The 27,565-nt window shown below is 40.2% G+C and overlaps 2 protein-coding genes across 3 annotated transcripts in view; one reads left to right on the top strand and one right to left on the bottom strand.

Moving 5' to 3' along the window:
- Positions 1-15,678, top strand: part of GYG1 (glycogenin 1) — a 38,268-nt gene extending 22,590 nt beyond the window's left edge. The window contains 2 exon segments of the mRNA XM_079921824.1: positions 12,071-12,290; positions 14,795-15,678. Coding sequence (XP_079777950.1) covers positions 12,071-12,290; positions 14,795-14,968 — 394 coding nt within the window. The 3' untranslated portion in view covers positions 14,969-15,678.
- A 6,501-nt stretch (positions 15,679-22,179) lies between these two features.
- HLTF (helicase like transcription factor) overlaps positions 22,180-27,565 on the bottom strand; it is a 60,501-nt gene continuing 55,115 nt past the window's right edge. For both annotated transcript variants that reach the window (XM_079921261.1, XM_079921262.1), the window contains exon 25: positions 22,180-25,087. In XM_079921261.1, coding sequence (XP_079777387.1) covers positions 24,935-25,087 — 153 coding nt within the window. In that variant the 3' untranslated portion in view covers positions 22,180-24,934. The remainder of the gene's footprint in view (positions 25,088-27,565) is intronic.

The following is a 27,565-nucleotide window of genomic DNA, read 5'->3' as shown; positions in this document are numbered from 1 at the left end:
GATAGTGAGTATGATCCCCTGTGCTGTACAGTATATCCTTGTTGCTAATCTTTTTGATGTGTAGTAGTTTGTTAATCCTAAATTCCTATTTGTCCCTCCACCTCCCCTTTCCCCTGTGGTAGCCATGAGTTTGTTTTCTGTGTCTGTGGGTCTCTTTCTCTTTTGGATATAGATTCATTTGTATTATTTTTTTAGAGTCCACGTATGAGTGATAACATAGAGTATTTGTTTTTCTCTGTCTGATTTACTTCACCAAGTATAAGGGTCTCTCTGGGCCTGAAATTCTTTATGATCCTTATTGCCTCATAACTAACCCTGCCAGTTTGAACAGCCTGCCTGCAGACCGTGGTAGCTTGACCTTCTAGAACTGAATTAGTCTATAAGAGGGCAGTCGCTTAATTTAATTGACTAGATTCAGCTGAGTCCGCAAAATGGTGAGCGTGCAGAGGAGATAGACTCATTAGTGGTGTGAGCGTTTCTACCCCTCATTCCACTCAAGTATGCCTGGTGAGCCTGTGTGCTGAGACAACTATGCTGGGGAGACGTGAATCCGACACCCTCCCTGTTGGGCTCAGCTCCCAAACGGCGTGGACATAGAGTTTAAAGATTCGTGTTTTTCATGTAACGTGGCCCCATTTCCCCTATGGTTCATTGGGACTCCCTCTGACGTTCACCTTACTACCAAAGTGGAACATACTGTCCCTTTAGTGATAGCCTGGTTTGCAAAGACCCTGCTTGCATTTATTTTCTTTTGACAAAGAACAAGAAGCAGATGGAGCAGAGTTAAGTTATTTGGGGGCAAGATAGACTTACTTGCTGGAACCTCGGCCCCCTCTCTCAGGAACCCAGTTGTTTCTGTATCCTCTAAGTGAATTTCCCAGCAAAATGGTTAGGACGGTTTCTTCTTCCTGGCTCAGGAAATGAGGGCGAATTTTGGAAATCTGCTTGGTGTACTGCCATATAACCGTGGCGTGGATGACGCACTGGGAGGTTAGGAGCAGCTCCAGCATTAGCTACACGTCTGCTGGTGTGTGGCCTGACGGGAGTTAACGCTGCCTCTGTGCAGCTCGCCCTGGGGGGTGTCAGCTCTTACAGTTTGGGGATGAAGCTTCTCAAAGCGATGCCTTGGCCTCACCCCACTGCTGCCTGTTTAGGAATGCGGAAACGAGATCACAGAACTCATTTTCCCTTCCCTTTGCCAAAGAATCCTTTTGTTTTTCTTGCAGATATCTGTCTCCAGAGACATTTTTCTTTACATTTCTCATACAATTGGGAAGGGCTGAAAAGGCAGACAGTTAACGTTTCTTTTTTGTTTCAAGTTAACATAAAATTCAAGTTAACCGAAAATTTTAAGCTGAAGTAGACGGTCATGGACATTTGGGCTGCCATGGCTACCTAACCAAGAGGCCTGTGCACTGCTGGGACCTCAGCGTGAATTCACAGTCCCACTGTGATGCTCAGGGTAACCTTGGTGGCCTCCAGGACCGAGCGGCTCTGTGGTGTGCTGGCCTTCCCCAGGATAGCACAGGTGGTGGCAGGTAGAATGAGACCAAGGAGTGGTTTAGAGGCTTCGCGGAAGGAGTCGAGAATTTGCCCCACCAGCTTTTAGCAGCCATGTGCCATGAGATCACCAGGACAGTATTTAGATGCCCCAGAATCTTAGCTCCTTGGATATCTTAGACCGGCGTAGCCTCTTGCTGTTACCTGAAGTTTCTGGTAAAGGATGGCCTGACATGAATCAAATTTAGAGCTGCGGATGGAGCATATCTAAAGCCTTTCTCTACGTACCACTTGGACAGAACAAAACACAAAGGAAAACACACTTATTAGTTTTAGCACTTTGAGTGGATACTCAAACATAGCTTCTGAAAAACAAAATTAGTAATATTTTCTGTAATAGAAGATCCTGTTTAACACAGCCTAATTTGAGAACTAAAATGCTTGGCTAAGTAACTTTTCAGTTAATTTGTAATATATGCATTGAGAAACAAGCTCATAACTGCATTTCTTAATGAAGTCATATTTTGGAAAGCGCCTAGCATAATGTTTGGGAAATAGCAGCTTCTTAGTTAATATTCATTTCTTTATGTTTTCTCCATCTGGAGGGCCTGTTTTATCCATGTAGCATAGAATTTGGCTTGTGCATGATGTTAGGCAGAATCTCATTAGTCTTTCTAAAATCAGCCATTTAGTTCCGTTTTTACTTTCTGTTAAATCCACTGACTAAAAGCTGTTTATGTCATATCATGCTATATAAATGGGCCTAAAGCAAAGGTAAAGAATTCTCTGGTATCTCCTCAAACAGCCATACAAATTAATTGGCCAAATTGATTGACTGCAAAGCTTGATTTACCAAATAATTTCCAAATAAATATTTTAACTTTTTAATTTTTTTTATTTATTTATTTTTTTTGTGGTACGCGGGCCTCTCACTGTTGTGGCCTTTCCCGTTGCGGAGCACACGCTCTGGACGCGCAGGCTCAGCGGCCATGGCTCACGGGCCCAGCCGCTCCGCGGCATGTGGGATCTTCCCGGACCGGGGCACAAACCCGTGTCCCTTGCATCGGCAGGCGGACTCTCAACCACTGCGCCACCAGGGAAGCCCCTTAACTTACTCTTTTACTTGAGTTTAAATATGATCTGAGACCTGGCTTGGTAGAATCTCAGAAACTAGATCTAGAAACCCAAACTATATTTTTTCCATTTGTTTACTGCTTTAAACATTTCTGAGGATATTCATATCTATTATTTCTTTCCCAGGAAGGTGGCTTATTCACTAGACCTTATCAAACCTCTTTAAAATCAATATTTTCCAAGAGCAAAATGGAACCTTTCATGTCCTCATTTCTGCTGTTCTTGTGTATTTCTGATTTGATTGTTTTTCCTTGGTCCCTGAGACACCCTTAGCTTAATCTCTCTTTGGGACTATTGTCATTGAAGCCATACATTTTCTGTGTTCGTATCTTTTCACACTCCTACGTCTTCACCTAAAGCCCTGAGGAGTTGTAGTCTGTGTAGCTTTTAGTTTTTCAGCCATTTGTTGGTCCAGTCACTGTTCCTTCCACCTGAAGCATGTAGAGGATGCCTCACATTCTGCTCACTGAGGACCACAAAGATGAATGAGGACGTTGTAGTCTCATCAACCTGGCAAATGCAGGTTGATTGCGTCCCATCGTGGTTTGAGTGTTGAAGAATCAAGTCTGTGGTTTCACGGATGTCTTCTTTCTCCTTCCTGGGTGTTCGTGATGCTTGTCAGGCCCCAGGCGCCCCATTTCTCAGCATGGCCATCGGTTCATTCTGACTTCACCTCTAAGCATGTATCAGATCATCTGTCCTCACATCTTACTGATGCTGCCTATTCTGCCGCCCGACCTGGGTCTTCATCACGAAGGGGAAAGCTTCCACGTCAGAGCCATCCCAGCCTTCAGAGGCTGGTCTGACAATAGGCACAGAGGGCACGAGGAGTGACATCTCATGGGCAGGAGTCGGCTCGAGAAATGCCGTCTCAGCAGGAGAGGGAGCTCGTGGGAGGGGAAAAGGGTGGGAATGGAGTGGAAGACGCACCCTCCTCAGAGGTCTCAAGCTGGTGGGCCGCAGGCTCTATTTGTCCCACAGATATATTTTGTTTTCCTTGCATATAATTTTCTTTTTTTCTTTTCTCAGTTGTTAATGCTTAAAAATGAGGCAATTTCACATGAAATGCAGATTTCCAAGCTCTTTTGAAAAATCAGACCTTTGGTGGGATGTGGGAGAAGAATGTCAAAGATGATTGTTACAAGTATGGGACCTAAGCAGGTGGAATAAAGGAGCCGCCGTTTCCTGAGATGGGGAAGATTGTGAGCAAAGCAGGTTCGCAGGGGCAGGGACTGACCAGAGATGTATCAGGTGTATTAAGTTTGAGGTGCGTATTAAACATCCTGGTGAAAATGTGGAAGAGGTAAGTAGCTACAGGAGTTGGGAGTTCAGGAGAGAGACTGGGTGAGACATAGCTATGGAAGTGTCAGCATATAAGTGATATTTATAGCCGGGAGACAAGATGATATAACCAAGAGAGTGGTTATGATAGAAAAGAGTCCTGGAGACTGAGCCCTGGGACAGGAGAATGTGGAGCAACCAGGAACAAGAGCCCGAGAACAGCAAGGCAGGAGGAAACCCAGCAAAGTGAGGTGTTGCACAAGCCAAGCAAGAAAACGTTTCAGGAAGGGGAAGCGATCCCTCTGTGTCAGATGCTGTGATAGGTCAGGTAAGAGGACAGCTGAAAGGTGGCCCTGGACCTAGAATGTGGAGGTCACCGGTGACTTGGGCAGGGGCATTCCTGGTGGAGTGATGGAGGACAAAGCCTGATTGCAGCAGGTCCAAGAGAATGGAGAATCAGAACTCTTCTGAAGCATATTCTTTAAAAGGGAGAAGGGGGCTTCCCTGGTGGCGCAGTGGTTGAGAGTCCGCCTGCCGATGCAGGGGACACGGGTTTGTGCCCCAGTCTGGGAGGATCCCACATGCCGCGGAGCGGCTGGGCCCGTGAGCCATGGCCGCTGAGCCTGCGCGTCCAGAGCGTGTGCTCCGCAACGGGAGAGGCCACAACAGTGAGAGGCCCGTGTACTGCAAAAAAAAAAAAAAAAAAGAAAAAGAAAAGGGAGAAGGGAAGTGGGTTGGTAGCTGGATGGGGGGGTAGGATCAAGAGAGAGGGGGTGGGATGGGGGTGGTTTTTTAAAGATGGGAGAAGTTACAGCATGTTGTTGTATTGATGGGAATGATCAAGGAGGGAGGGAGAGAGCACGAATAATGCAGAAATCTGGAGGGAAACTTGCTGAGTGACGTCCTCGACTAGGTGAAAGGGGATGCGTCCTAGTGCACAAGTGGAGAGGTTGGCTTCAGTTAAGAGCTAGGGTGGTTGTGTGGGCACAGATGCAGGTAAGTGGCTGTATTTTTTTGGCTGAATGATTGAATGAATGAATGAGCGAGCCGTCAGCCCGGAGAGACTAAGAATGACACACTCCCCCTAGGAAAGTCTTCCTAGTGGCCTGGCATCATGAGGCTTTCCCTGCTACTTTGTGACTAGAGGCCAACCTGGTAGGTTGGCATAGTTGACTAGGTCCAAGTTGAGGTTATTAAAGTCTGGGTTTGAGTACTGTTGTTTCTGTGATTTCCAGGACACAGTTGGGAGGGTTATTTAGCTTGAAAGGCAAGGAGAAACCGGGTGGGTCCCTGGAGGCCACCGTGGTTTGCTGCTAGGTAGCAGCTGTCTTCTGCTGATAGGAAAAGCACTTGCCCCATGGACCCCCCTCACCAGGTCCACTCTCTGCATGACCGGCCCACCCCTTGGGCACTTGGGTTTATGACTCTTGGTTTAGACTGTGAGTGGGTAAGAGGAGGAATTTTTTGGTGAGAGAGGAGAGGTGGCTGATTGGCTGTGGGGAAAGGTTCATGCATAAGAGGGAGCCTGCGAAGGTACGAGAGCGAGTGGCCGCGGGTCAGAGAACGTGAGTCACTGAAATGGGCAGAGGGTGTTTGGCACGGCTGCCGTGTCTCCCAGGGAGGGGTCGCACCCGCAGTGCTGCGTCTCTCTTCCTTGGTACCTGATTGAACATTGCACACAGAGAGCTTCCTGAGAACTAAAATTGCTCCTGTGTGCACTGTCGTGGATTAGTTCCTTTTCTGCTCTGACCAGTTCTGTAGTCTCATCCACACGTTACCGGCCCCATTTCTCAACTGCTAAACTAGTCATGAAAATTCTATCTGATCTTTTGGTAACACCAGGTCACAGGGATTATTTTAACGGCTAACATAAGCACTATTATTGCTGGCTTGGGTTCAAACTATGTCTTGTGATCTGGACGTCACTTTTGAGATTCTATCAAGTTAAAATTAGAACACTTATTTTAAGAGACGTATGCAAGCTGAGACAAATCCCCATTAGTGGGTCAGAATGAATGGCTCTTAGTAATTTAGAGACAATTGTGATATGTACCGACGTTTTTTTTTCCTGGCTGGTACAATTTGGTGGATAAATCAGGCAGTGAGTCAGTGAATCTTCTAGTTATCCTTGCTGAGAGTTGAGGTCAGTCGAACTTAATCTTCTGACATCAGCATTTCCCCTTCTAGTTCATCGGCCGCTCTGCTTTTGACTAAAAAGGTGACATAAGTTCTGACTGTCGTACCTTTGGTGAGAGAGAGAGATACCACCAGAGTCATATCCTGGGTTACCCTTCTCTAAGAAACAGCCCCACCCCGGTTTGCATTTTAGGCTAAATTATTCTTTTAAGCAAGAAGTAATTTTCTCTTTTACTTATGACCTGTGCTCTTACTTATTTCATTTTGACCTGGTTATTTTGTATTTTTCATAAATGACTAAAGAATAAATTGATTGCAATGATAGAAAATGATTTTGAAAAACATCCCTCAGGGAACATGATTGTGACAAAAATAATTACATGAAATCCATATCTAGGTTAATGGAAACTCTAGATGCAAAAACTAAGACCTTTTGCTCCTCTTTTTGGCAAACAAATTGTTTTATTACGAAAGCTAGTGGAGAAGGACGTTCAGGCTCCTTCGTTGTGTAAATAAACACCATTCTGTTTGTATGGTGAGAGCGTAGTTAGATAAACTGTTTAACTCATAAACCTTCACCTGTGGTGGCCAGTGTTAGGCCTAATAGGGCTGCCCCTTGTATGGAGCCCAGGGCAGTCTTAGGTGGTTACCAGGAGCACCCTACTGGGTGACTGCCTTTTGCACAACTGCCTAGAAGGTACGAGAGTGAGTGGCCGCGGGTCAGAGAACGTGAGTCACTGAAATGGGCAGAGGATGTTTGGCATGGCTGCCGTGTTTCCCAGGGAGGGGTCGCACCAGCAGTGCTGCATCTCTCTTCTGTCTTACCTTCCTCCTACCTTTCTGGCTGAGCTCCATGGTTCCCACTCAGCAGCTGCCTTTCTTCCCCCCCTCAAAGGGCCCTTGGGCTGACCAGAACCTTCACATGCAGTGACTCACCAGGTCTGCTCTTCTCATAAAGCGTCCTTGCTCTGAAACTTGTTTTTCTCCCACCCCTGTTCATTCCCGTAGATCTGTCAGGTAGATGGCAACTTAGGTTCAGGTAACGCCCTCAGGACCTAAAAAACAGGTTCCTGTTCCTTACTGTGCAGAAACAGGGCTGACGGTAGCCTGAACCCGTGACATATGAAGCCTGTAAGCCCCAGCATCTTCCTGACTCCCTCGTGCATCTCTCTGCCGTCAGCCTCCTGAATTCTCAGGCTCTTCCTGGTCTGCCCCTCAGTACCCTGGCCCCAGTCATTTTCTCAAGAAACCTCTCACCCTGTGCATTTTGCAATTTGTTTTGTTGCTGGGATTTGGGGAGCTGTTGGGAAGGTGCTTCACACCGTGCAGCCTGCCTCTGCTCACCTCTTAACCCTTCCCACCCTCCCCCCATCTTACTGGCACCCAAGGAATTCCTCGCCCTTGAGCAGAAAGGGCAGTTCTACCCACATTTAGAACCCTTTGAGATCTCAGTTCCTACCTCTAACAGACTTATGCTAACACATATATATGGAATCTAAGAAAAAAGAAAAAAGGTCATGAAGAACCTAGGGGCAAGATGGGAATAAAGACACAGACCTACTAGAGAATGGACTTGAGGACATGGGGAGGGGGAAGGGTAAGCTGTGACAAAGTGAGAGAGAGGCATGGACATATATACACTACCAAACGTAAAATAGATAGCTAGTGGGAAGCAGCCACATAGCATAGGGAGATCAGCTCGGTGCTTTGTGACCACCTAGAGGGGTGGGATAGGGAGGGTGGGAGGGAGGGAGACGCAAGAGGGAAGAGATATGGGGACATATGTATATGTATAACTGATTCACTTTGTTATAAAGCAGAAACTAACACACCATTGTAAAGCGATTATACTCCGATAAAGATGTTAAAAAAAAAAAAACTTCAAGACTGCTCGGTTGATGAAAGAACTGTCCAGTGGATAGAATTTTTCACATTGTTAGGGTGGAATAGGTAAAGAAGGTAATTTTGAGAAAGGGGGTCCTTCCCCTGGCCACAGAAGGTGACAGTGATTTAGCATTAGAGAAGCACTTAGGCATCATGGATTCATGAAAGTAGAACCCAGGCCTGAGCCACAGTGAAGTGCAGGGTGTGGACTGTCCGCAGTGGTGTTCCCGTTGACATGCGAGGAGAAGGCCATGGGCCACGTGGGGAGGAATCCGCCCGGCACGAGGCCAGTACCCAGGGAGGTGGCAGAGGCCCCTGAGCCACCTCGGGGCACAGACAGAGCCAGAGGCTGAGGTGTGCGCTTCCGCCTCCCGCAGAGACTGGGCCATCTTGCGGTGCAGGCGTGTTGGCCGCTTTGCAGTGGCATTCTTCTGTGGATTGGACCGTTGTGCCCTTCCTCTGCATTCACTCTGGGAAGGCCCTTAGACGCTGCCCAGCACAGTCCAACTGTGGGTCCTAAGAAGCACCACCGTCTGTTTCTTGCTCTTGTTTCCCCCCTTTCCCCCTAAACTTTGTGCAAACTGTATCCCCCTGAGAACCGTCTTCAGACAGTGCTAAGTTGCTTGCTTTGTAGCTTTCTTTCCTATTAATTACTTTCTGCTGCTCTGTCCTTGACTATACTGGGGGTGTTTCCAGGGCTCATTTCCAACTTTGATATTGACCGTCTGTAGGCAGGGAGTTAATCCGTGGAGGAACAAATGACGCTCTCAGGTGATGTCCGTATGATTCTGGGAGTGTCTTACAAGTACAGCCTAGCTGTGGATGAGAACCTTGGCTCTGGAGCCAGACGGCTTGGGTGGAATCCCAGCCTTGTCACTCACCAGCCACATGATCCTAGACAAGTTAACTTCTTCCTGCCTTGGTGTCCTCGCACAGTTGTTTCTGGAGATTAACTGAGGTGAACCAGGCAGACGTTAACCAGTGCCTGGCACATGTGAGTGTTAGCTATTCCGATGACCACTGCTTCAGCAGATGTGAACTCTTGGGAGAGTGGGCTGGAAAGGAATCAAGTTCATGCTGTATTCATCTTTTACGCGGGCCTCTCACCGTTGTGGCCTCTCCCGTTGCGGAGCACAGGCCCCGGACGCGCAGGCCCAGCAGCCATGGCTCACGGGCCCAGCCGCTCCGCGGCACCTGGGATCTTCGCAGACCGGGGCACGAACCCGTGTCCACTGCATCGGCAGGCGGACTCTCAACCACTGCGCCACCAGGGAAGCCCACTATATTCATCTTTTATCTTAGTGTTGCTACCTCTCATGGCTCTCATGTAATGACTGTGTGATGTTTAAATTAGGCTCGGCAGGTCATGGCTTGAGACTTACTGGTCAGTTAATAAAGGAGACGCAAACAAGTGTTGTTGCTCCAGGCAGGGAAGTCAGGGCAGGAGGAGTGGGTGTCTGAGGAGGTGGAAGGGGCACCTCCTCTTTCACATATGCTCTATTCTGGTTTTAGGCTTCCGTGTACCACTAGGATGAGGCAGTGCCTGTTGTCCCCGCCCACGCCCCCGCCCCACCAGCGCGCAGGTATCAGGTCTCTGGGATGGGTCCCCCCATCACCATTAGAACATTTGCTGAAGGCACGTCTCTTAATCCTGCTCATCTTCCTCAGCCTCGTCTGAAGCCTCTCCTGAAAACCTCCACCTGCAGTAATTGCTTCGACATGTCCATAGCCCTTAATGTCAGCACTGCCCTGCTGGCCCCGACTTGTTGCCTTGCTTGTGCTACTGTTTCTTATTTTTATGTAGATGACTCATCTCCGTGTTTGGATAAAGCCTCTTAGGGTCGCACGCTGACCACAGTATAGTGCCTTACACGTAACAGTTGCTTATTGAATTGACAGCCCTCTCTGTGCACAGATTTGAGCATTATGAGGTATCCTTTTAAGGATAACATTGAGAGTTCTTGTGTGTATATGTGCACAAGTGTGTGCATGTAAAATATACCACGTGTATAACATGGAGAGTAAGCTTGGGGATATCAGGTGTCCACTTCATCTTCAAAAGAAATGCACTGGAGGATGGACAGTTATCCTTAGGAGGAAATTTACAGTAAGCTCTCTTCTTCTTGCATGGTTTTGGAGTAGCAGCATGGTAGGATGGTAAGAGCTTAGGTTTAAGAGAGGGGCAAAACTGTGCCGAATCCCATCTCTGCCACTAAGTAGCCTTATGGCTCTGGGCAACTCACTAGCCTCTAGGAGTCTCCATTTAACACATGAGTAAAATTTACCTGGCAGGACGATTATTCCCAAATGTGTCCTCAAAGAATTTGGGCCCCAAACATAGTAAACTGTCAGATAATGATAGCTATATAACAGGTCTGTGACATTAAAAACAAAACAAAAAAAACCTTTAGAAGCTGAGAGTTACATGAATAGAGTTTGCATTGTTTTGAACTGTACGTCATGCTCAAATATTTCGGCTGCCTATAGGATAACTCCACTTAAAATCTGACACTTGAGCCCAACACCCAGGGATCTGTCCCATTTTACCTTTCCCTATCAAAGCTTCCTCTTCGGCTCTAATTGGAGGACACTTGGTCTGGTACACACCTGCTCACCTGATACCTGCATCCCCCTGCCTACAATTCCCTGTATTAGCACCAGCTACCCAGCTCCTATCTGTTGGACAAATCTTAAGTCACATCCACTATCTCAGCACCTCCTGCCCCACTGACCTGAGCTTTCAGTGACCTCCTTGCTTCTGAATTCTTAGGGCACTCACTGTTCCCATCTTCCTTTGGGCACTTGTATTCACCTTTATCATTATTTCGTTTCACATGTATAGATTTCCTCCCAGCCAGAACAGGACCACTCTTAAGTCTTACTCTTTTTATATTATGAGATAAAATAAAAAGTGTGTTGTGTATTTAGTGAAATATAATGTATACACAAGAGGATATACAAAAATGTTTAGTTTTTAAAACACCTTCACCACCCAAGTTAAGGATTGGAACATAACCAGTATCTCTGAAGCCCCTTTCCATCTTCCTCATCACAGCTTCCCCTTTCCTCCCAATATAACCAATATCATGAGATTTACATTGATTACAGTTTTCTACTCTTTAAACAGTACTTTTTTGTTTTGTTTTGTCCTTACGTAAGTAGATTCATAGGTATGTGTTTCTATTTGAATTTGTATAATTTCTTTTTTTCAGCATATTTTGAAAAGTCATCCTTTTGCTATGTGATCTGGGTAGCTCCAGTTCATTCATTTTCACTGCTATATTGTATTCTATGATATGAATATACCAGAAGTTGTCCTTAAAACAAAAACAGAATGGATAACCATCGAATTTCAGTGACATTCAACAGTCAGCATGTATTTCTTGCTCATATGTCATTGAGTGGTCTGGGACAGCTCTGATCATCTCAGCTGAGTTTGGAGCCAGGCCACAGGTTTGATCCACATCTGTTGTGACTGTCTCATTCTTCTGGAACCAGCAGGCTATCCAGGGTACATTCTTCCGCTGGCAGAAGTTGTAGCTTCTCAGGGAGGCTGAGCAGAAACAAGCAATGCTATTTTAAGGCACCCTGTCACTCTGCCCACATTTCACTGGTGAAAGCAAGTCATGCAGACATGCAAATATCAGTCAGGCAGGAAAGTGTACTCCCCCTGTGGAGACTGGGAAAAGGCACGAACACTTGCTGAACAGTAATCTAAAGTGTAGTCACTTCAGTTGTTTCCAGTTTACGACTATTTCAGACAGTGCTACTGCTGTGAACATTTTGATTATGTTTCCTGCTGCACACGTGTAAGAGTTTCTGTAGGGTATGTGCCTAGGAGCTGAGCTTCCTTCTGGGTTGTACAGTATGAGCATTTTCAGTTTTACTAGGTACTATCAAATGGTTTAACAAGTGGCTGTACCTCTGCTATCCACGGTGGCTCAGCGTTGGGTTGTTACATTGATCCACTGCGACTTTGGGATTTTCTGTATACTTAACATATAATTGAATAATTTTAGAAGTCTAAAATTGTTCCAGTGAGCTCCACCTTTTTTCCAGCCACTGCTGCAGGATGGAAGGTGAACTGTCAGTGCTCAGAATCCACTAACCGCTTCAACTTGTGCTCGCTTGGCAGATTTGGTGCAAATGCCAAAGTTGTGCATTTCCTAGGACGAATCAAACCGTGGAATTATACTTACGATCCTCAAACAAAAAGTGTCAGAAGTGAGCCCCACGATCCCACTGTGACTCATCCAGAGTTTCTCAACCTGTGGTGGGACATCTTCACGACCAGCGTTTTACCTCTGCTTCAGCAGTTTGGCCTTGTCAAAGACACCCGCTCATACGTACACGTGGTAGGTTCTGTTTTTTTTCCTTCAGGTAATTTGATGCTGTATTTTTTAAAATTTGGTAGAATGGTAGAGATGGAATATTTAGTGGTATTTTGAACAAAGAGATAAAGTAAGACTTTGTGGAAAGAAAACGATGTCCATCTTAGAGTGGAGAAATATTACCAGCAAAGATTAGAGCAGAAGTAGATTTTGTGGCAAATTTCAGTAGACCTGGGAGCAAAGGAAAGGTTTTTAGAGGTTTAGATGGATAGATAGATAGATCTGTATATAATATCTATATCTATCTATCTATCTATATATCCGTATGTTATAACTATAAAATTCTTAGCCCATTGTCCTAAGATTGTAAGATTATTCCCCAAAAATAGTGGTTTACAAAAACAAAGAACGCCCCATTTCATGTTTTAGAAACTGCAAGTATTTAAATATACCTATTTTATTTTTGCCATCGTGTAGAAGAATATATTCCAAGTGAAAATTACAATAACATGAACATACAGCAAATACTTTTCTAGGATTATTTTGATTTGCCATGTTTTACTCCTCTGGTTATATTGGATCTTGAAAAATAAATCTCTCTGTAAGAGGAAGATGACATTAACATTTACAGTAACAGTTCTGACTTTAAAGGTCTTCCTCTGAGGTTTGTTCTTTTGGAAGAATTGGAAGAGGATGAGAAATTAAACTTTTATGTTGCATATTAAGATATAAAGAATAAAACTGGGCTTCCCTGGTGGCGCAGTGGTTGAGAGTCCGCCTGCCGATGCAAGGGACACGGGTTAGTGCCCCGGTCCAGGAAGATCCCACATGCCGCGGAGCGGCTGGGCCCGTGAGCCATGGCCGCTGAACCTGCGTGTCCGGAGCCTGTGCTCCGCAACGGGAGAGGCCGCAACAGTGAGAGGCCCGCGTACCGCAAAAGAAAAAAAAAAAGAATAAAACTGAATGGGTAAATTATAATCAAGTCTTAATAGATCAGTTAATTACCTTGGTATAATTATAAGAGATGATAAGGTTATAAGAGATCCTTCTTTTTGCTACGGTATAGATTTTAGCCATTTCACTTATGAGCACTTGTGCCAAAATATAAAAAGGAGAAAGGGAAAAAGAACTAACACTTACATTCTTACACTAATTGCTTTATATGGACCAGGAAATAATACTTATACAGTACTTGGAACATTGCCAGGTACATAGTAAGTGCTTAAGATATCTATTCTTATTTAACCCTTATAAGCACTCTGTCAAGTAAGTATTATTTTTGTTAATATCCCCTTTTTATATATTAAAATTAACTGAGGCTTAAAGGAGTTAACATCCCTTCCCTTAGTTATGTAGCAGACTAGTCAGTAGCAGAACTGGGACTCACATCCAGGTCTGAGAGACAGCTGTCCTTATGAAAGCACTGTGAGCAGAGGACTCTGCGAGAGGCTCCTGGTATCATTCCGGTGGCATGTGGAAGGCAGAGGCAGGACTAATCCAAGGGAAGGACTTAACGTTGCCTCGGCTGTAATATGATCCCGTGGAATCTACCCAAATACCTTGGAATTCCAGGATATTTAAATACATATATACTTATACCTACACATCTATATAGCAACAAAAACAGCTACTCAAACATTTTGTTCTACCATTTTCTCTGTTAAAAACAATACCTGTGTGTATTCATTTGCCTTCCTTTTTCTCTACGATTTCCAGTACTATCGCACCTGAGAGCTTTCTGAAGGATAACTTTGATGTTCTTTTATGATACTACTGAATTTAATTGCGTACCTGTATGTAATGAGAATCGAATTTAATGCAGAGTAGGTTTGCTCCATTTCCTGTACATTTACCTTGTTCCTTCCACAACCCAAGGACTGAGGGTTATGAATCAAGGGAAGGTGAAGATGGGAAATGAAGACTTAATCAAAACTAAGCAAATTAACAGAAGCTGCAGGAATAGATACTTCTTGGTAATAAGCTTGAACAGGAAGATAAATTTGGTGTATGGCTCAGACCGTTTAGCTCTCGCTTTTATAATGTGACAGCTGTGTATGTGGTGCGGCTCTCTGCTTAGGTTCTTTCTGAAGTGTAGCTTCTGAGGTATCATTTCGTTTAAGTTCTCAACCTTTCTGAGCCCACACAGATCAAGAACTTATCGTGAGACTGTGTTCCCTTGTCCATCCATCTTACACTTTCTAATGAACTGTTGCAGCTTTCAGACTTGGTCTATACACTGGCTTTCTCTTGTGGCTTCTGTAGAAAGGTATGCAGAACTTAAACATTAACCCTACCCAATTAATTTGTTCTCCCTATGTTTTCACCGAGTCAAGAAGTCTTCATTTTGTTAGGAAAAATATCATGATCCTTGTATTTCTGTGTCTTGTTTTGTTTCATGTAATACTTTTCAGTTTTTGCTACCTTGCATGATAATTCATCCTGGTTCTTCTCACCTTCTTCAGTTTACTGCATTCTTTAAAATGGTCTTTCAGCTCTAAAGGAGTCTCTGATTATTCTCCCCTTTCTAGGAAAATGTCTCATCAGCCGTATCACAGCTGTCCCTTGGGGAGATCCCGGCTACGGCACAGCCTTTTGTATCCTCAGAAGAACGGAAGGAGCGGTGGGAACAGGGCCAGGCTGATTACATGGGAGCAGATTCCTTTGACAACATCAAGAGGAAGCTGGACACTTACCTCCAGTAGAAACACTGCCCTTTTCCGTGGACACATCCACTTCACAGGCACTTGTTTCCGATACTTAGTATCTAGAGCTGGGTTAAGAAAGGTCTGTTACAGTTGTTAGAGGCTTTCATTAAAATCCATCAGATGTGGGTGGGGGGTCTTGCAGGACAACTGGTGAGAGCTGGGCAAAAGTTAAGTAGCAATTCTGTGATATGAAGGACAGTTCTGCTTTTTAACCCTCAGCTTGTATTTCAGAAATTCTCAGTTATGCCGATTGCCAACGTACGTGGTAAGGGACACTCAAATCTTAAGCGGTTAAGACGGCTGTTATCAACTCTTAAAATGTGCCAAGCCAGGCTCCAAATCAGTCTCCCTTCAGATTGGGACACAGCACCTGTCTCTTGCTTGCTTGTTGTACCCTTCACTAGACCTGCATTTTAGAATCGCCCAGACGCTGCCAGAGTGATTGTAATTCTGCTTTCAGGTAAAGACAGCCTATAAGAACACTGCTGAGTGACTCATAAGCTTATCAACAAATGGTGTTAACCCATTTTATTTCCTAGTCTTATAGTGTCTGAAGATGTTCACCAGTTTTCTATGTACAGTAAGGCGGCATGCTAAAATGCTTTCGTTCAGTTCTGTATATCTGAAAACAGCAGTGTGATGGTTACCACAGTGGCACCTTGTATGAAAAATAAAGATTTCTTGACATATCTTGGTTGTCTAATTCAATTAAGGGCACCCACTCCCCTTGAAAAAAAAGTATTAGGGAATTTTTCAGAATTTGTAGAATTTGTGTTTTAAAAACCAGTGTAAAACTTGACACTGAAATACATGCTTTAAAAGTTGGTTTCTAGATATCAAGAGATATCTGCATCTAGTGTTCTCCAGTGATGGTGATGGATCTGATCTAATAGATGGAGGAAAGGAAGATCAAATTAATCTGTCACCCACATTTCTGTATGAAGTGGGTATTCACATTTTAGAGTATTGTAACCTTAAAATCATCATAGGTTCATTGTCAGTCTCTAAACATACTCGATAATCTTTCAGGACTGTTACAATCAGTACCAGACCCAACGTCTTCTAGCATTTTTATCCACGGCTTAGAATGATAGGAGTATAAAGCATGTTTATTCAATGTACAGGTGATTCTAGGTTGCAAGGATGGCAAGCTGGTGAAGGGTATGATCTAAAATGTCGTTTTAAAACTGAAGTGAGTAATCAGAAGTCATTCTGTTGAAGAAAGCAAGAGAGACCATGACAAGAAACTTTAGAGGTTTAACTGGCCAGAAGCCGCAGTGGCTTTTAACCTTCAAGATCACCTTCCTTTATTTCCACAATAGCCTATTGGTTACACAGGTCAGCCCTATTCAATAAGGGTGTGAATGAATATACAGGGTATGGAAACCTGGAGGGCAAGAATGGATGCGGGCGGTGGGGGGGGGGGGGGGGCGGGTGTGGGCACCTTGGAGGCTGGCTACCAGAAGAGCTTAAGAAGAACCTGAGGACTTACCTAAAATTGTAAACTGTTAAATGACAAATGATTTCTGAAGATAAAATAAGCTACGATTATTTGGACTGTGGAAAATGAGTTGCTGTGATCTTCAAAGTACGTGAAGCACTACCAGAGATTTAAGTGCCTCTGCGTGTCAGGTGCCATGGTACAAAGACCCTCAAGATACTCCTGACCCAAGAAGAGTCTCTGCACTGAGAGGTATGAGCTAAACTCTTCCAGTGAGAATCCAATGCGTAGAAGAACCTGGCTAAACGGAAATTAAATTCATTACAGTGTAATCTGCAAGTCGTACAAATAGAGTCTGTATTTCTGGACAATCTATTTGTGCCTAATTTTAAAGTTCATTTCAGCCCTCGGTTGCTTTCACAGTCTCAATGGTCATAAAGATGTATCTGATTTCAAGGAAATACTTGAGCTTATTCCAGAAATTACATCTACCAAAGCATTAACTCAGTCATCTTAGTTTCACATCAAACACAATTTGAGTTGACATATATATTTAAGACAGACAACACAAGAATTCACTGAACAAGCACTTAAGTACTGACCATATCACACCTATGATGGACATTAGAAATATAGGAGTGTACAAGACAGACATAGTTCCTTATATTCTAGTAGGAAACAGACTGAAAGAGAAATGAACATATATAATTGCAAATTATGCTAAATAAAGTACACTGACAACAGGGAAAGTCCACCTTTAGGGCAGTCGGGAAAGACCTCCTGCAAGATGATGATTAAGCCAGAAAGAGAGGCTCTGAGGTAGCCAAAAGGGAGTGAGGAGAAGGAAGAATATTCCCTTCAGAGGAAATTGTGCAAGCAGGTGAGAACTTGGTGGAAATAAAGGCTTATAAAACAGGATGGAGAGGTATGTATGCAGTGGCTTCATAGGTGAAGGTATGGGCTTTGGATTTTACTTTAAATTCAACAGCAATTGATTGAAGTTTTATTAATGTAATTTATATTTAACTTTTTATTAACGGGGACCTATAGAGACATACAAAGGTAAGCAGAATAGAAAGAACCCCCATCACCCAATTTCAACAACTGTTTCATCTGTATCCCCACCAACTCTTCCCGTACTAGACTATTTGGAAGCAAATCCCAGATTAAAAATTTCATATTCCCATATATATCTTTAAAACATAAGGACTTCAGAAAATTATCTCACCAAGAAACTATTAATTCCAAATGTCCTCCCTTACTTTGTGTTTTATTTCCACTTTGATCTTATTAAGATCCAAGTAAGGCCCATACAGTGCAATTGGTTGATATATATCTCTGATTCCGTCGTGTTTCCTAACCCTCCCTTCTTGTTTGTTGTTGCCTTGCAATTTATTTACTGAAGAAACCAGATTATTTGTCCTGTCTCCCACATTCTTCACTTCACTGATTGCAATTTGACATGTTTCCTTGTATTCTGTATTTCTTATAAACTGATTTAGAGGGCCAGTCAGATTAAGGTGTAATTTTGGGGGGGGGGCAATACTTTATATGTTGTTAGGTACTTCCAAGCCTCCAGTTACCTTATGATCTTAACTGCCATTGATGATCTATCTCGCTGGGGTTGCAAAATGGTGATACTCTCATTTATTAGCTGAAATATTTCTGTATACTTCCATTCATCAGTAATTTGGTTACCCTGAGGTTGTTTCTATTAAAAGGGCAGGATAAATGCTTGATTCTCCCTTCACTCACTAGTTAGTATATAAAATAAGGAACTGGTTTAACAGTATCCTCCAAAGGTGGTTTTGAGGGGGGTTATTCTAGTATCATTATGAATTAATGAATTTTAATATAGTTTGTTCAATTCATTGCCAGTCCTTCTTAAAGAGAGTCTAATTGTCTTACCTTTGTGATTTACATTTTAAAAACATTGGTTCTGCAGCTGGTGGAAAATAGCTTAAATGAGAACAAGAGCTGATGGGAAGGCAAGTTAGTTTAATAGTGGTCTTGGAGAGAGACAGTGGTAATCCAACATACCTTCCACCAGGGTGAAGGCAGTAAAGCTGCTAATGGATTGGAGATGAAGAGAGAGGAAAAAGGAGTAACTGAAACTAGAAGCTTGAGCAACTGTGTCTCCAACCTGGCTGCTCCTGAGAAACACTGGACACCTTGTAAGTACGGTTTCTTGGGCCTCATCACTATAGATTATGAATCAGTGGGCCTTGGTTGAGGTCACAGTATCTCTACTCCAAGTAACTATCAAGCAATGACTGTGACCCAAATGACATTTGAGAACCACTTGATACATTAAGAAAGTGCTTACACTGAACACAACAGGGAGTCAGGGTTTTTAGCAGAAGACACCTGGAAAGGTGAGGTGGTGTTACACAGCAGGGGACTCAACTGCTGACCAGTCAAGGCTTTCCAGAAGACAAACTCGGCTCCCTGAGTGACAAAGGAAACATTATCATAAACAACATCTATAAATACAATTGTATAATGTCTACCGTTTAATGTCACTGAAACTTGGGCCATGAAGCTAAGTAAGACTTGGCTTCTCCTTAAATAAAACAGTCTGCCACAGTTTGCTTTTTTCCCTCTGCTTATTATTACAAATAGATTACTATTTTTATACTTGAATATGTTATTCGATAACTTATTTCTCTGAGTTTCTGATGCTGAAATTCAATCTCAAGTGAAAATCTGTAAGAAAGCAAAAAGGAAAGACAATATTTATTAGGTATTTATAGCTTAATTTTCATGTCAGTCCTATAATGTATATACAGTATTCTCATCTTGCAGATAATCAGAGAATAAGAAAGGTAAATCATCTGCAAAGGACTTTGATTCAGATTTGTGTATGCTCTGACTCTAAAACTATGCTCTGCATTAAACAAATGAGTGATCCAAACAGACAGTGAGATCAGAGAAATGGGCAGAGATCAGAGTAACCTCTGTATGTAACCAGAAATATAAATGCCAGAAATCTAGGAAGTAACACAAATAATGGAAAAGCTTTCAGTTTGCTTGCTATGAAGATAAGGATAATGGCCTTGAAATAGAACGTGGGAAATACCTTTTACAAATGCTTTCCTAAATAGGCTGCCTGAAATTGTAATATAAAAATGGGTAAGAAAATTCAAGGATAGAATTGTCATGAATTTTGGCTTGGACACAGTTCAGCTTCACAACGTATAGACTTTGTACCTTAAAAGCCTATACAGGGGAAAAAAAAAAAACGTATGCAGAATTATCCTGTTTTCACAGTTGTTTTATTGGTCCACAAGAGGGAAAATTTCTGTTATATGACTATGCTGCGATACTGTGATGTACTCAGGGTCAACATCCCTTTAGAGATAAGGGCTCCAGACACCTATACTAAGACACTCAACTCTTGTGATTTACTTATTCTGTGTTCACTTTTAAGTTTTTGAAGTTTCTTGACGTCCAGTCTATCAGCTACCACTGCTCCCTACTGTCTGCCTAAAACAAAAATAGGGAAAGAGGCAACTGTTCAATAACAGGGCCTTTGAACACTAGTCCTTTTCTACTGAGTCAAGTATATGGATTTACTGAAATCTGTTATTTTAGGTGGTCAGAAGCCTTTTTTGGCTTCTTGGCCCCTGGTTGAGATAAACAGAAACCTAGTCTTCAGATACCTAATATTGCCTTATTGTTGTGGCCAGGTAATATGCAATCTGAACAAGGAAGTGTATTTTGGAACTCTCCATCTGTATCACAAGAGACCACAAGACTCAAAGCCTTTTTTTTTAAATTGAGGAACGATATCAAAGCATCAGACTGGGGGGTGGGGAAGAGAATTAAACATATCATCTGGTGTTAACTTTTTTTTTTTTTTTTTTTTGCGGTACGCGGGCCTCTCACTGTTGTGGCCTCTCCCGTTGCGGAGCACAGGCTCCGGACGCGCAGGCTCAGCGGCCATGGCTCACAGGCCCAGCCACTCCGCGGCATGTGGGATCTTCCCAGACCGGGGCACGAACCCGTGTCCCCTGCATCGGCAGGCGGACTCTCAACCACTGTGCCACCAGGGAAGACCTGGTGTTAACTTTTTGTGTCCCTACTTTGTATACAACATAAGAGATAAAAGCTCTAAACTGAAAAGGCTTACGTAATTTATTTTAAATAGTATTTAGTAAAGGCTGTTAACTTTTGGAAGGAAAGTGACAAATTTACCATAGGAAAAAGCATATAATATGCATAAAAGAGGCTGAGAAGTCATTGAATTAGACTAACAGATTCTTTTTCCTTCCCTGATCTTCCAAGGATACTCCTTAATTAAGGTGAAGTATTAACTTTTCCATGCAAAGTTGCACAATTATACTGCAAAATCTGTTCCAGGGAGCCTAAAATACCAAGGGTCACTTTGTAGGATGTGTAAATAGGCAACATTAACTCAGATTACAAGAACATACGTTTGTGGAGGTGATCAGTATATCCTTATTTTTTAATCCCATGAATAATGGTGGATATAATAGCCTTTGACTATAAGTCAGATTTGCCTACACAAAGGACAGATTTTTATGCCTTTGGAGATGAGCTCCAAGCTTGATCGAGGTCTATGATTCATGCATAAAATCAATGTTTTATCTTAATTCTTGCTTTCACCTGTACCTGCAAGAAACATATGAAGTGGCCTTCACTAGACCATTTCTCATGAAATATTTAACTTACCTTTATCAATATATTGATACCAGTGCCAGTGCCAAGAAAAAAAATTTTAAATCCTACAATGTACTATTCGGGAATAGCCCTTCCCTACCCTAACAAAAAGGGTAAATTAGTTTAAACATTCAGGAAACTGTATCCTAGTTAATTTTATCTGCCTTTCTAATAAACTAGAATGCTGAAAGATGGCAGACTTACTGGAAACTTTCCTAAAACACTAGTCCTATCTCTGCTTTAGCAAATAGAGCACATGTTTTAATATATAATCTCTCTGATGACTTTTAATATCACATCTATCACATTAAATACCCTCTTGGAATAGTCTAGATGCACTATTTTTGCATTTTTCAAAAGTGCAAAGACATGCCCTAGAATTTGTTTTATCTACCAATCTAAGAAGTCATTTTGGTATTTGCTGTCCTTCTAAATGAAGTCCCAGTGCAGCCTAGTTATTATAACTTGGTTCAGGTTAATGGAGGTGTCCTGTTCCATGTACATTTGAATGACATACATTATTAAAACTGTATTATTTTCATGTAGAAATCAATTTTCATACTTAAAGGTAGAATTTAAAGGTCTAAATTTGTCAGAAAATTCTTGATCAAGAAGGTTGAGTAGGGAGCTGAAAAAGAGATTTTTTAAAACCCCATTTTAACCATTAAAAGATCTGACGGGGAATAAGATATCATCTACCCTTTCAAAAGCAGTAAATTATTATGGCTTCATCTAGAAGACTGTTCTCCCTTATTATCACACAGTAACTATGACTATTTTAACATGGAAGAAAACATTACGTCTGCTTACAGGATTTCTAATCAACCGTTTCCCCTTTGAAGTAGACATTACTGCAAGGGAAGCATCCCAACCATTATTCACAGCTATCAGAATTTTGGGGTCTTTTTATTCAGAAGCACCATAAAAATGAGGTCACAAATTCCAGAATGTAGAACTTGTAAGGAAGTTACTACATACTTACGGGTGAATTAAATGAAGGAAAGCTGTTGTATTTCACCTTTTGCAAATATTTTAAAGTTAATACAGTTGAAAACTTAAGGTTAAGCACTTGAATTCTTATTAATAAGCCAAACATATCATTTGTCCTCATGTTTTTAATGAATCTTCCTTCCGAATACTAATGAACAGAACTTTGGCAAGCATATAAATAAAATGAATAAAAAACACACCAATGAATGCCAACAGAAAACATGCACTGCCTGAGTATAAATTTATTGGTACTCACTGGTTTTAAACATAAGATGATTATTTTCTTGATTATTTCCAATCCTGGAGCTGTAATTAGGGCAAAGTCTATAATCGAGAGTGTTATCTAGTATACCACTATACATAACTATGATCACAACTCCTTTTTTTCTGGCAGATGGGGAAATAAAAATAATCGAAACTAATGTTTAAGAAGATCGAGACATTTAACATAAAATTTAAAAATATATACACTGATTTCTAAATAAAAGAAGTCAACCCGTTAAATTGAAATTTAGTAAAATTAAAAAGGGGTAGGAATATGAGTCAGTCATTCTCAGCTACTCATAGTACTTTTATGTACTCTCAGTAAAAAATAATTATATAATATAGACAGCTGAACAGACGTGTGAGATTCATAAAGAAAGATTAAATGTTCTTTAAAGAAAAAGTACTCATTAAAATTACGGCACTGAGGAAGCTAGTAATTTTTTCACTTTTATTAATTTTAAATTTAAAACAAAATCCAGTTTGAACCACAACTGGGAATACAATATTTTCAAGATGTTTCTAAAGCTATTACTCTACATAGCAATGAAACAGAGTTAACAGCGTAAACATAATGTGAACTTTTCATTCCAGTAGTTTATATATTTTCTTAGGATGAATTTGTTGTTTTTTTATTTAACACCACTTAATCGAACTATACAAAACCAAAAAGGTATTTTTTAAATGACTTGCCAAATTTATCATTATGAATGTGTTTAAAAACACAAGTCTGTAAATGTTTGGGGTAAAGAAGCAAGCAAAGTCTTCACCTTTACAGTGAGTTTGCAAGGCTCTGCCTTTGTAAGCAAGAAGAGTAGGTTGTGTTTTTTGCTGCAAACTCTTTTTATACTTAATCTCACTGGGGTATTGGTATATAGAGAACCCACATATCATATTTTATGAGATCCTGATCAACCTGATATTTTGTGCAATGCTACTCCTACAAGGTAAAGAACTTCCCTATTGCTCCTAATGCTAGTGGACTAACCTCAAGTTATTATTCCACTCTCATCCCTGCAGAAAGGTCTGTTTGTCCTTTGCATCAGCCCTCTACCTCACCTGCTGCCGAAGAGAAAAGGGACTGGGAAGATTCTTGCTGTCTGATCCACTGTTCCTTTGGAGCAAAGGACAGGGCACAGAGAAGGAAGAATTTTGTTGCTAAGGTATGTGCTAAATCTAAGATTGCGTGCCCTAGAATACAACGCTGCCTCCAATCTCCTCTTATCTTTCAGTCAAGTCACTTCCAACACTGTAAGTAAAATATAAGGTTCTTAAATTTGTATCATCAAACATGAAGCTTCTCCTATTATAGTAAGTAATTTCTTCTTTCTTTGGATTAAAAAAAAGATTACTTAAGGAAAAAAATAACACTGACTACCTAACCTGACTGATAAATTTATAGTTTGTTTTAAATGTGACTAAAACAGTCATCCAGGATTCTGTGGCAACTACCGTGAGTTTGATTATTAACAAAAGTAGGAAAAAGATGAGTAATTCTACAGATAGATGTAAGGGTGAATTACTGAAGTTCCAAAATCAAATTCTGATTCTAAACACAATAACAAAGAAAATTTTCCATTCAGGGATTAAAGATGTCTTTAAAAGTTGAAACAATTTTGGATGTCATCCAGCCCAACTTCCATCCAGATTATCATGCCTCTCACATATAGTAGTCTTCTGAATTATAAAAATTTATAGTTATTTTTTAAACTACATAAATAAGAATTATCTATATATAGAAATATCTATTCAGCAATTCCATAATTTAAATATTCAAATCAAATTGGGCAGAACTGGTTCCTTCTCACCCCCACAGACTGTATTTACACACTAATACGTCAAGTTACATTTAAACAAAAAGAATGGTACCACCTGACTAAAACGGAGAAAATAGTGCTCTAACGCAATCCCCAATTTTCATGAACATAAAATTGTAAGTCACTTATGTGAATTTTATCTCAATGACACTGTAAAACAAAAACAAAACACATACATACACATACATGAACAAAGCCAAACAAACAAAAAAAAACAAGTAACTTGCTAACCTGGACTTTGGTCTCTCATTTAAGGTTCTGGAATGCAAATGTGGTTTCTGAAGGTCCAATAAAGTCAATCTCTTGTATAGTCTGTGCACATATTAATCGTTTACATGGACTGTGAATCCACAGCATCACAAATGGGAGACTTTGGTGAATAACCAAATGTGTCCAACATAGAAAATAACTATTTGGTCAAAAGTATAAAAGGTTTGACCTTATCTGAAATATGAAAAAGCTGAGTACTTGGAAGATATATGAAAATACTCAGCATAGATAATATGAAAAGTTGAATAAAAGTAACTTTTTGTCTCAAAAAATTATTTTAGGCCACAGTATATAACAGAACTTATTGCTACCTGAACTGTCATTAAAAATAGGTTCATATATAGAAGGAGATTATGTATTAGTAATACCTCTTCACTAATATAAAATGATATGCTCCTTTTAGAAGATATACTCTAGACCTCATTTCTAAAACTATTTTTCGCATTTCCAAAACTTCTGTATATATCTAATTAAACTGACCTTACCAAATCCCACAAATTATAAATCAATTAAAGTTCTGATTTCATTAATTTTAGCTTGTTTCATTTCACTAGCATCTGCTTTTTTAGTTCCAAAGGCTCCAGCTGCAAGTTCTCTCTTTGTGTTTTGTATTTTCAGCATATTTTCTTCAACAGAATCCTTCACAATGAACTTTAAAAAGAAAAACAAAGTTAAATTGGTTAAGTACTTTTTAGGTCACAATACTTGAATTCTTTAATTAAAAAAAAATTGACATGATGAAAATGATACTTTAAAAGAACCTGCTTTCTTACAGTATTACGTAGCTTTCAAAAATGGTCAATAATAATCTATTAGAAACTGTTTCACTCCCCCTTTTCTCTCAATATACAGTGAGAATATTTAGAACATGATATGATAGCTAGAGATGAGCACCATTTCCCCTTATCACTCAATATAGTTTTCCTGTATAAAGAATACAGCTGTAAGGACATAAGTTACGTATTATAACTCCATCATCAAGATAAGAGCAACACACAAAAAAAGCAAACTTTATAGGCAACTCTGAAGCTGGAATATTAGCAAAATAAATGTAACATATTTAAAAAGCCAAATAAGATTTTCCCAGAAATGAAAGAACAGGCCTTCATCTGGTATAATTTATAACATTAAAAATTTAAGAGAAAAAAAAGCGATCATCTCAATAGATGATAAGCATTTGATAAAATTCAACGTTTATTCCTGATAAAAACCTTAACTTTAAAAAAAAAATCCTCATTAACCCAGAAATAAATGTCCTCAACCTTATTTAAGGATATCTACTAGAAACTTACCAAGAATAACATATTAAATGTAAAACAATAAAAGTATTCCCAACAAAGATAGGAACAAGTCAAGAATGATTACTGTGATTACTACTATTCAACACCGTACAAGAGGTCCCAGTTACTGTAATACAAGCTGTGTTATAAAATGTTACCAAAATACATAAAAGACCTAAAAAAAAGGAGAGTGATACTATCTAAGTTCTTGTATGGGAACACTCTGTATTTATAAAGAAGACAGTTTTCCAACTAATCATAAATTCAATAAATCCCAAACAAGATTTCTTAAGTGGAATTTGGTAATCCAAATCCAAAGTTCAATTCAAGAGTAAATAATAATATTAATAACCAACACAGTTCTCAAAAAGGGTAATGAGTGCACTTTGCTCTACTAGATATCAAAGCATACTTTATAAAACCATAGTAATTATTAAAGAAAAGAGAGTAATTAATAGATTAATAGTAAATAGATTAATAGATTATAAATTAAATTAATAGATTAATTAAATTAATAGATTATAAATATATAAAAATATATATAAATATATAAATATATATCTATATATAATAGATTATAAATATATATATCGATAAATAATTAATAGATTATAAATTAAAGTAATTAATAGATTAATAGTAAATAACAGTAATTAATAAAGAAAAGAGATCAGTGGAACAGAACAGAGTCCAGAAAGAGACCCATGAATTAGTTTATGATAAAGTGACATTTCAAATCAGTAGAAAAAAACGATGGACTTTTCCAAAAAAAATGGTAATGGAGCAAATGATTTTTCATCTGAAAAAAAGTTAGATCCATATCATGAATCATAAAAAGGTAAAATATTTCAAAAGAATCAGAAGTACAGGATACTCTTTCTTTTCCCTCCAAATTTTCAGTACGGCAATTTTTATTGACATTTTTGTAAAACACTACTCCCAGTTTACATAATTTACAGGAGATTCATTCTTAAAGTTTGAAGATAAAGCCTTCTGTTCTAACAAAGACCTCAAAATCCATAAGATACAAAGAAAAAGGCTGATACGTTTTAAATGATAAAATTTCTAAACTTTTTCATGACAAAAAGCACATAAAGTTCAAAGATAAGCAAGAGCCTGGAATAAAAAATTTCCAACATACATAAAACGTTTAAAATCAGAATTTATAAAGAAGTACTTTATACTATAAAACTATATTTGTACTTTATGAAAACTGGGCAAAAGATACAAGCAAGCAATTCACAGAAAAAAAATTAACAAGAGATATGTCAAATATGCTAAAGGTCTTAGGTAAATGAGTATTAGAAGGTCACTTTTTGACCATCTTATAAGCATAATTTACATCATTCTCATATATCATAAAGCCTGTTTTGAAAACAACTTGACAGTTATGTAATAAGATTCTAAATCCAGAATTCTAGTTTTCTTAACCCATCCTGAAGAAATACTGTACTTGTACATATGCACAAAGATGCACATTAATGCTCATTATAGGAGTGTTTTTATTAGCAAAAATTGAACTGGTTAAATAAATTAGATGTAATTATGTTGCCTGTCTACCATGACAGAATAATAATAAGTTTGATTTGTATGTTCTTACAGGGTAGTCTCCAATATATACTGTTCGGGGGAAAAAACACAGACTACAAAATAATAAACTATGATCCCATTTATCTTAAGAAATTTTTGAAATTTACACATATACGTAAGTATGAATGTATGTAAACAGAAAAACTTTGACTAGCATGTTAAACTACTGATGGTAGCTTCCTTCTAAACAGAATAAAGATGATCTTCATAGTTTGCATAATTCTATTTCAATCTTTTACAATATATTCACGCATTATTT

This window comes from Stenella coeruleoalba (genome assembly GCF_951394435.1).
Source record: "Stenella coeruleoalba genome assembly, chromosome: 5".
Taxonomy (NCBI): Eukaryota; Metazoa; Chordata; class Mammalia; order Artiodactyla; family Delphinidae; genus Stenella; species Stenella coeruleoalba.
The sequence above is the reverse complement of the archived record's forward strand: the minus strand, read 5'-3'. Positions and strand labels throughout refer to the sequence as shown.